This window comes from Nicotiana attenuata, chromosome 6 (assembly GCF_001879085.1).
Source record: "Nicotiana attenuata strain UT chromosome 6, NIATTr2, whole genome shotgun sequence".
Taxonomy (NCBI): domain Eukaryota; kingdom Viridiplantae; phylum Streptophyta; class Magnoliopsida; order Solanales; family Solanaceae; genus Nicotiana; species Nicotiana attenuata.
Window position 1 is genome coordinate 5,650,676 of NC_031994.1, and position 8,542 is coordinate 5,659,217.

At 35.3% G+C, this 8,542-nt stretch overlaps 1 protein-coding gene across 2 annotated transcripts; it reads right to left on the reverse strand.

The window, feature by feature from the left end:
* Positions 412 to 8,250, reverse strand: LOC109226537 (sphingosine-1-phosphate lyase). Of its 2 annotated transcripts, XM_019391317.1 has the most exons (15): positions 7,889 to 8,249; positions 7,609 to 7,654; positions 6,620 to 6,765; positions 6,418 to 6,477; positions 4,176 to 4,400; positions 3,948 to 4,089; positions 3,656 to 3,706; positions 3,455 to 3,546; positions 3,086 to 3,212; positions 2,568 to 2,583; positions 1,825 to 1,932; positions 1,690 to 1,744; positions 1,470 to 1,616; positions 1,206 to 1,284; positions 412 to 723 (listed from the first exon to the last, which is right to left on the reverse strand). In XM_019391317.1, the coding sequence occupies exons 1-15, from the start codon at positions 8,086 to 8,088 to the stop codon at positions 601 to 603; spliced, it is 1,617 nt and encodes a 538-aa protein (XP_019246862.1). In that variant the 5' UTR covers positions 8,089 to 8,249; the 3' UTR covers positions 412 to 600. The 2 variants fall into 2 exon arrangements, with proteins under 2 accessions (XP_019246862.1, XP_019246863.1); XM_019391318.1 differs by lacking the exon at positions 6,620 to 6,765 and having other exon boundaries at positions 7,911 to 8,250.

An 8,542-nucleotide genomic window follows, 5' to 3' on the forward strand; every position in this document is an offset into this window, starting at 1 on the left:
GGTGCTACTTTGTGGTTTTGCCCTTGATTTGTAGATACACACACCACCATATGTTTTAGCTTTAGCTTTACATCTTTTAGTTTTAGTTTTGGACAAATTGTAAACATCGGATTCCTATTTTATTATATATATTAGCCACTAGACATCCAGCATAGTGGTATATTGGCTGAAAAAAAAGTACTATTAAAATAAAAAAGTTAAAATCTTTGCTGTGTGTTTACTTGAAAGTAAAAGGAAAGTCTAAAGTAAAAAAAATTATTTCTTCAATAAATTACTTTCACATACTTTGGTAGGGGTTAATTGTTTTGCATTTTTTTCATATCGAAAAACAGTAATAAACTCAATTTTTAAAGTGAGCTTGGGGCCGTGCAGAACACTAGTATAGTATAATTTTTAAAGTGAGCTTGGGGCCGTGCACAACACTAGTATATTACAGTTTAGAAGAGAACATCATTCAGTAAAAGAGAATCAATAGAGTTCATATGTTAAAAATCTATGCTTGTATTCATCATACGCATAAAATTTGACATCAATCAACAACTGCAAATTTTCTTTTCACCAATAATTATGCAAAGAATATGCACCAAAGATGAGAAATGACTAGCATGAACTGTCCATAAACTCGATCAACAGATCTTGAACCATACCCCTATCTGGCATCTTCCCCGCGGCACCGTAGATTGGAGCAAACCCTCCATTAACTGGACCGGGATTTTCTTTCACCTGAGACGGGAGTAAACACTGTTAATGGCCCCTCAACAGCAAATCACAAAGCATATTGTCCAAGAAGAATCTAACTAAAATCAGCTAAGTGGTTATCAAGGAATGGGTACATCCAAACTAACTCAGCTTTAAATTCATCACCGAGTTGATATTTTGGATCTGATTTGTTTAAAACCACGGGCACAAGTAAAAGAATATCTCGACCAGCAAAATTTATGAGGAAAAAATGACCAATCAGATTTTGTTAAGCAGCTGGACCAGAAGAGAGCGACAACCTTTAAGAGTTAAGACCCTAATCATTGCATTACACAGTCGCTGCAGAGAAAATATATATTTGGCTGAAGAATAGCCCTCAATAAGTTGGTCCTGGAACTGATAACCATATTGAATTTGACAGGAAATCTTGGTATGCTAGTTGTAAAGATTTATGACATTGGAAACTCAAAGGTGAGAAGAAGATGCAAGTGAAAGAGCACACTTACAGTCTGCACGGAATCTCTCAGATCCTTCAGAAAAATCTGAACTACTGGTACATGTTGAAGTGTCACGCAAATATGAACACTGAAACGAATAGGTAATAAAAACAACTTAGAAGTGAAGTACTTAGAATTGTAGAAATAATATTCAAGATTATACTCTCATGGCCCAAATTGTTCAAATGGTTATGAAGGAAAAGCACATTTAAGGTAACTGTTTAAACGGATGAATGAGTCTGACATCAAGTGCATCATGTACAGTGGCAATACCTGTTAGGTCTCTGCAATGCATTTAAATGCCAGCCTTTTGATGACATTACATCATTGACTTCAAATATGTCTACAACGTCAGATCCAAAAGCAATAATGCTCATATCAGGCCTTCCAATAATGAACAGTTCTGGAATGTCCTGTATCCTGAGGGGTAGGATCATGTGAGACAATGGTCCTTAGACTGGATAAAAATTAAACTAAGTGACATTATATCTACCCTTTCTGAATACTTTTTGATGCCTCCATGATCTCCCTGGTGTTTTCCAAGTATCCTGTAAAGTGTATAAACTCTCAGTTAAGAAGAAATGGAAGTGGCAAGCGATTAACCAACAAGAATGAGAGAAGTCCTAACCTTCAAAGCCTAAAGATATCATTGCTGCCCACGCCCCGGCTATCAGACCTCCAGGCCTGCTTCCAGCAATTGTTGGAGAAACATAAAGCCCACCAGTCCATTCAGTCACTACCACGCGAACACAAGGAGAATATGTCATTAGAACTTTATTCTTACACAGAAAAAATGATTGCCTCCATACAATAAGAATCAGAAAATTATCTCTTCCTTTTTCTATAAGAAAGTGGACGAGCAAAAGAAATAGCAAATATCTCAGACAATGGCTTCTTATTTCTCACTGAATTGGTTTCACAGGATTTTTTTTTTTTTTTTGCTTTGATAACCGCGGTGTCCGAGCCAGCTTGCGCGCACCTCAACTAATTCTACGGGATACCTGCTACCTCCCCCACTAGCAACATGGACCAAGTAACTTTGTCCACCAAGGCTTGGACAGATGAGAAGAAATCACCTAGTGTTTTTGCCTAAACTGAAATTTGAACCTGAGACCTCATGTTCTCAACCCACTTCATTGACCACTAGGCCACACACCTTTGGGTGCTTTGTTTTTTCCCAAAAATAAATTACATGATTAAGTATTTAAGGTTCAGAGCATCTGGAAACTGGTTTCCCTGAAGTCTTTTGCAGCACATATCTAGTTTTTATTATCACATCAGTTGCCTCTCAAATAGTTCAGACAGATTTATTTCCTCGAGTCAGTAACAAGGCTTTTGATGATGAATAACTTTTTGACATGAGTAACTTACCAGCAACAAATTGATGCTGTTAACGCGTAAAACCGGCAGCAAATTCGTCATGTCCCAACACATGTTTCAGGAGTAGGAAAATGTATAAGATCTCAGATTACTTTAAAAACACAAACATATAAATTGAACTCATAGCATCACTTCCTTGCAGATGAAGTAAACCCACTGTTCCAAATGTTTAGAGGTATATTATATCGCTTTTCCACAAGTTTAGTACTAATACAGGAAAAGTTAAAGAGGAGATCTCAGATAGAAAACCATTACAAATTCAAGAAAATATTTTCAGTCACATAAATGGATACATCGTGTAACATTGAGAATGCAATACAATTTTCATAATCAAGAGAAGACAAAATTTCCTCACAAAGAAGAATATATTGAAAGGAACAAGTCTATCTCAGGCGAACTCTCACATATTGGATGATCAAACAAATTCTGTAAATTCTGCTTAGAGATGCTTCAATTGAATGCTAAACAATGCCTACAGTTAAGGGGCAGAAAGTACTAGCACTTAATACCTTCCGTATCTCATGATTTCTGTACAGAACTACACTGGTTCCTTTTGGAGCCAGCCCATACTTGTGTACATCCACTGAGATTGAGGTTACTCCTTGAACAGTGAAATCAAATGGAGGTACAGGGTATCTGGACAAACACGACTAGAATCATACTTATACAAAGTGAGGTATATAAATGAACTGTTGTTGACAATATGAGCATTTACATAAGAGCTTATATACAGGAGGGGGGGGGGGGGGCAAGGGCAAAGGAAGTTTTCTTAGAACTATAGATCAATAAACTACAAAATTAGACAAATAGTTAGCCCAGCTTGGAGCACTCTACTTTAGAGAACCATAACCTAGAAAACAAAGATCCATCAAACATACCCCAGTTTACGAGCAAATGGTAAGACAAAGCCTCCAAGACAAAGGTCAACATGGAGACAAATTCCGTAGCTAGAAGCCAAATCACCAAGATCCTGCAAGAGAAATTATCGAAAAAATTTAGTGAGTAAAGGATCCAAAATCCATTAGAATATAGCAGCATTGCTAAAGAGATTGAAATTAGGAAAAGGATGGTGCACTTGCCTCAATTGGATCAATTATGCCATGGGGAAAGCCAGGTGCTGATCCAACAATCTGTATATTCATATGTTTTAGTTAGCACATCAAATACTTTAACACAAAGTCGGAAGTTAAGTAAAGAAAATATGATACAATTCAGCTAAGTTTGATTTCATTTCTATGGAGATTCAGAATCACAAAACAAAGGAGAACAGATAAACAGAATGACTAAAAGATACTAACACACAACCACAATTTTGCATTAGCTTAAAACAAGGGAAAATTATTCTAGCACTGCCCAAACTCAAAACTTTACCATGATAGTGTTTTTGTTAATGTGCCGGTTAACAGCTTTAACATCTGCTCGAAACTCTTTATCAACAGGAACACGCCACAACTTGATCTTGAAATATTGTGCAGCTTTGTCGTACGCTGAGTGCGCAGAAACTGGTATTATCCTACAGTCATGTATGACACTCACTAATTTTCGCGACTGATATTTCATGGCGGGGTGTTAAAGAAAACAGAGAGAAAGAGCACATACATTTCTGGTTTAGTGATTCCTTTCTTGGCTTTCATATAGTCACGTGATGATTTCACTGCTAATAGTATACTCTCAGTCCCTCCTGATGTCATATTTCCACAAATCTGTCCTCCAGAAGTCTTTTCCTTACTGCCAAGAAGTGCAGCTGTCATCGCAACCACTTCTGCTTCAAATCTAACAACGCTTGGAAACACACTCAGATGTAGTGGATTTGTATGGGCAAACCTGAAGCAAGAACAATCTATTCATACTGAAAGCTGAGATGGAAAAAGTTGTGCTATACGAATAAGAATCTGAAGATAAGTACAATTAAAGAAAGCTGATTGGATAACAATGGCATTATTGAACCTAATTACATTGACAAAATAAGAAAGATTACATGATCAGATACACCAGCATGAGCATAAATGACAACATATGTAGCTTGGGCAAAAACAATTGAACAGAATTGGGACCTATTATTTTAAACCAAGATGTCAAAGAGAATATCAGAAACAACTTCTGCCAGATGACAGACCTTAATACCCCAAGTACGTGTAATGTACATAAAGGATGTGTTTGATATGAAGGAAAATATTTTCCGGAAAATGTTTTCCACTTTTCTCATGTTTGGTTGACTTAAATGTTTTGGAAAACATTTTCATTTTCCTCCAATTGGAGGAAAATGTTTTCCCTATAAAAAAAAGGAAAATATTTTCCAAAACTCTTTTTCAACCTTCTCAACCCTATAACCCATCCCCACCCATCCCCACCCCCAAACCACCTCTACCCCACCCACCCCCAACCACCCCAACCCCTACCCCCACCACACCCCAACCTCTCCCACTACCCATTAATATTATTAAGAGTACTTTTTCTCTCATGTTGTAAATAGAGTACTTATTTTTATTTCAACAAAATGAGTACTTTTTTTTCATGACGTAGAAAAAATATTTTCTTTCATTTCAACAAAATGAGTATTTTCTTTTCATGATGTAGAAAAGGTATTTTCTTTCATTTCAACAAACTAAGTATTTTATTTTAACGAGTACTTTCTTTTCATGAGGTAGAAAAGTATTTTCTTTCATTTCAACAAAACGAATACTTTCTTTCATGATGTAGAAAAAGTATTTTCTTTCATTTCAACAAAGTGAATATTTTCTTTTAATGATGGAGAAAAAGTATTTTTTTAAAACGAAATGAGTAATTTCTTTTCATGTTATAGAAAGGATAATTTCTTTTTCAACAACAAAAAAAATATTTTCTTTTTAGTTATCGAGCTCAAATTTCAACGTTGTCCTTGTGTGAAATAACAAAGTAGCACATTAGTTCCTTTGGATTTGTGTAAATTTTGAAATGAATAATTAAATTCTTGAAGAAAATAGAGTACCGGATGGTGAAGGAGTACAGAAAACATGAGGATTTTGGGGAAGGTGGGTTGAGGAGAGTGGCATAAAAAATTATTTTCCTAATAATATTTTATCCTCTCTAACCGAACACTAAAAAATATTTTCCGGAAAAAATTTTTCACTCGCTAACCAAACAAGGAAAAATAAGTGATAAAACCACTCATTTTCCATAGAAAACATTTTTCTTCATAACAAACACACCCAAATTGTTGAAAAAGGGTTAGCGGAATCAAACAAATCAAGGAGTATAACATGGTAAAGTTACCAATCCACTTTTAGAAGGAAAACAAAAAAGAGCTTGTAGGGGTAAAAGAGCAGCAAAGCCCCTGCTTAACAGTACTAAGCATGTCAGAGGTTCAAGTCTATCTTCCATCCAGCATCATCAGCATGTGAAGTATGACATTTTCTGTACCCCCTGAAGCCATGCTAATTGATTAAAAACATTTTGCAGGTCTTAATCCAATATAGCAGTCTACATGTTGGTTGTGTCCTTTTATAACCCCTGATCTCTGTACAGGTAGTACATACCAAGAGGAGGTTTTCAAGAGACTGAATCTACTCCTTATTCTGTTTAATCATGCACCGAATATTTGGACTAGATTCTTTATGGCAGAAGATTTAAGATGAAGAAATATATATGAAATGCTACATTGCTCGGACTCTCCGGAAATATCGATGAGTGCGCGTCGGATCCTCCAAAAATAGTGTATTTTTGGAGGATCCGACACGGGTGCGGCAGCTGTTTTGGAGAGTCCGCGCAACATAGATGAAAAGAAACCGCCCTGCTCTTGATCAGCTAGCGCAAGAAAAGAAAATAAATATACATATATACTCAACTGATTGCACAATCTTACATGGAACATGCCTCGTTTATTAATGAAAAATGTCCCTCGTGCTCATTTCCGCCAATATAGCTGCTCGCGAAATAAGAAGTTGGTTAATCTTTCTATACAGGGTAAAGAGCAAAAGAAATGGTTTTATTGAAAAAAGAAACAAATATAATTCCAAATTACTAGCTAAAAACTCTTAACATAGTGCAATAATTATAAAACATACACGGTACCCGAACATTTGCCCTGCCAGGTCACATCTTTTTGTTTCTCATCTTTCATTTGCTCTAGGACTTTGTTTCCTAAACCCGATCTTGGCAACTCAGTCTTCCATCCATCTCTATTACCGGAAGCTTGCAATTTATCCACTATCTACCGAAGAATGTCAGTTTTATAATCAGATAAAGACATTAATCACTGTTACCTGTTAATGCTCCCCAATAGATGTACAAGTGAGAATAGAATCTTAACCATGTATTTCTTTGCTTGAATTATTCATCTAATACTAATAGATAATTTAGCCTAGGTTCTGAAGTGTTAAAACACTAATCCCAGGTGAACCAAACCTAAATACAATGGCGTGATATATGGATTAAATGATTTAATACTGGTGTTTCCACTGGAACGATTTTACTCAAGGATGCTAGCATCTACTCCTTCCTTTCCAACTTATACTACACACTTTCTAAAGGAATTTTTCAAAATGTTTGACATTGTTCCTTTAATAAAGTATTATTTTACACAATTTTCACGAATTTCAAGAATTTAAATTTATCTTTTATGATACAAATTATAAAAACTGATTTGATGGTTACTCATCAGTTTAACATTTCATCCATTACTTTCTCATTTTCTTCCACAACCAATTCGGTGGCGGATATAGTGTTTGCACAACTGGGTCAACTGAAATATATATATATATAGAGTGTGTGTGCGCGCGTGTGTATTTATAAATGTATATTAAGTTCAATGCTATGGAACTCAAAGGTTGAACTTCAAATCCTCCCCTAGTCAATTTCACATCTTAAACACCATTTCCAGTCAAAAAGAGTGTATAAAATAGAACAGAGGTAGTAATTAACTTAGCTTTTCACAATCATACAGCAATTCACCAAACTCTAGGTGATCATCACCGAAAGGAACAAAAACGCAATGAAGCGCAGAGCTCAGTATTTAATACTCAATCGACAAAGTAGGACCAAATAATTAACTAACCTTCTGCTTCTCAGCGTCAATGTATTTATTAACACCAGGCACCAACCTATATTTAAGAATCAAATATTAAAATCCATTCAAACATAGCTTCGAGAAATCTCAACAAGTGTCAAATAATGATTCGAAGAGCAATCAGAAGCTACAAACGTGTATAACACTCTTTTCTTATTTTTACTTTTTGTGGTCCACTATTTCCGTATATGGATAATTTACTGACAAAGAAAAACTAAACAAAAATAGAAGAGATTAAAAGAAAAATCAAGAATTTGAGAAAAAATACTTCACAGAGCTCATGACGAAACTAATAATGGTGGCTTTGAGGCCTCGTTCGTGAATAACAAGGAAAAAGGATTGAAGAATTTGAGCCAATAGAAGAGCAAAGAGAGGAGAAAGGAGTAGAGTTAACGGCTCGTATTGGGATAAAAAGGAATTCGTGGAAGCTCTGAACTGATTCAGCCATGGCGGATCTGGAAACTCCATCGCCGATGAGACTGTGAAACAGGTTTTTCTTTTTGTAAGTTTTTTTTTTTTTTTTTTTTTTTGCAATCCTTGCCTTCTTTGGTTTATTGGTTGAGAGCAGTGTTTTACTTAACTTTTTGTTGATTTTTATAATTTGGCTTCTTAATTTGATACTCTCTGTATCGTAAGCGATGCGTACAAGTTATCTATTTCTTCTTCGGTCAGACGGCCCTTAAATTTGGCTTGAAATATCATTTTGATACTCAAACTTAAGATTATTTCCATTGAACATTCCAACCCTAATAAAAAATATTACTCCCTACTGTTCACAATAAGTGACCAATTTACTTTTGATACACCATTAAAAAAATATTAAATTCTAAATAAAAGTAGTTAGTATAACTAAACTATCCTTAATTAAATGTTGCAGCATAGTTAATGTGAGAAGTAAAAGACTTTTTAGGGATACGGATAT

What these genes read in the sequence shown, in the direction of transcription:
- LOC109226537 (XM_019391317.1), bottom strand. Translation starts at nt 8,088, where the DNA reads ATGGAGTTTCCAGATCCGCCATGGCTGAATCAGTTCAGAGCTTCCACG. An exon ending in ATAAACGAGGCATGTTCCAT is followed by an intron (nt 4,401 to 6,417) that starts GTAAGATTGTGC and finishes TTCTTGCTTCAG; the next exon opens with GTTTGCCCATACAAATCCAC. An exon ending in GCATAATTGATCCAATTGAG is followed by an intron (nt 3,547 to 3,655) that starts GCAAGTGCACCA and finishes TTTCTCTTGCAG; the next exon opens with GATCTTGGTGATTTGGCTTC.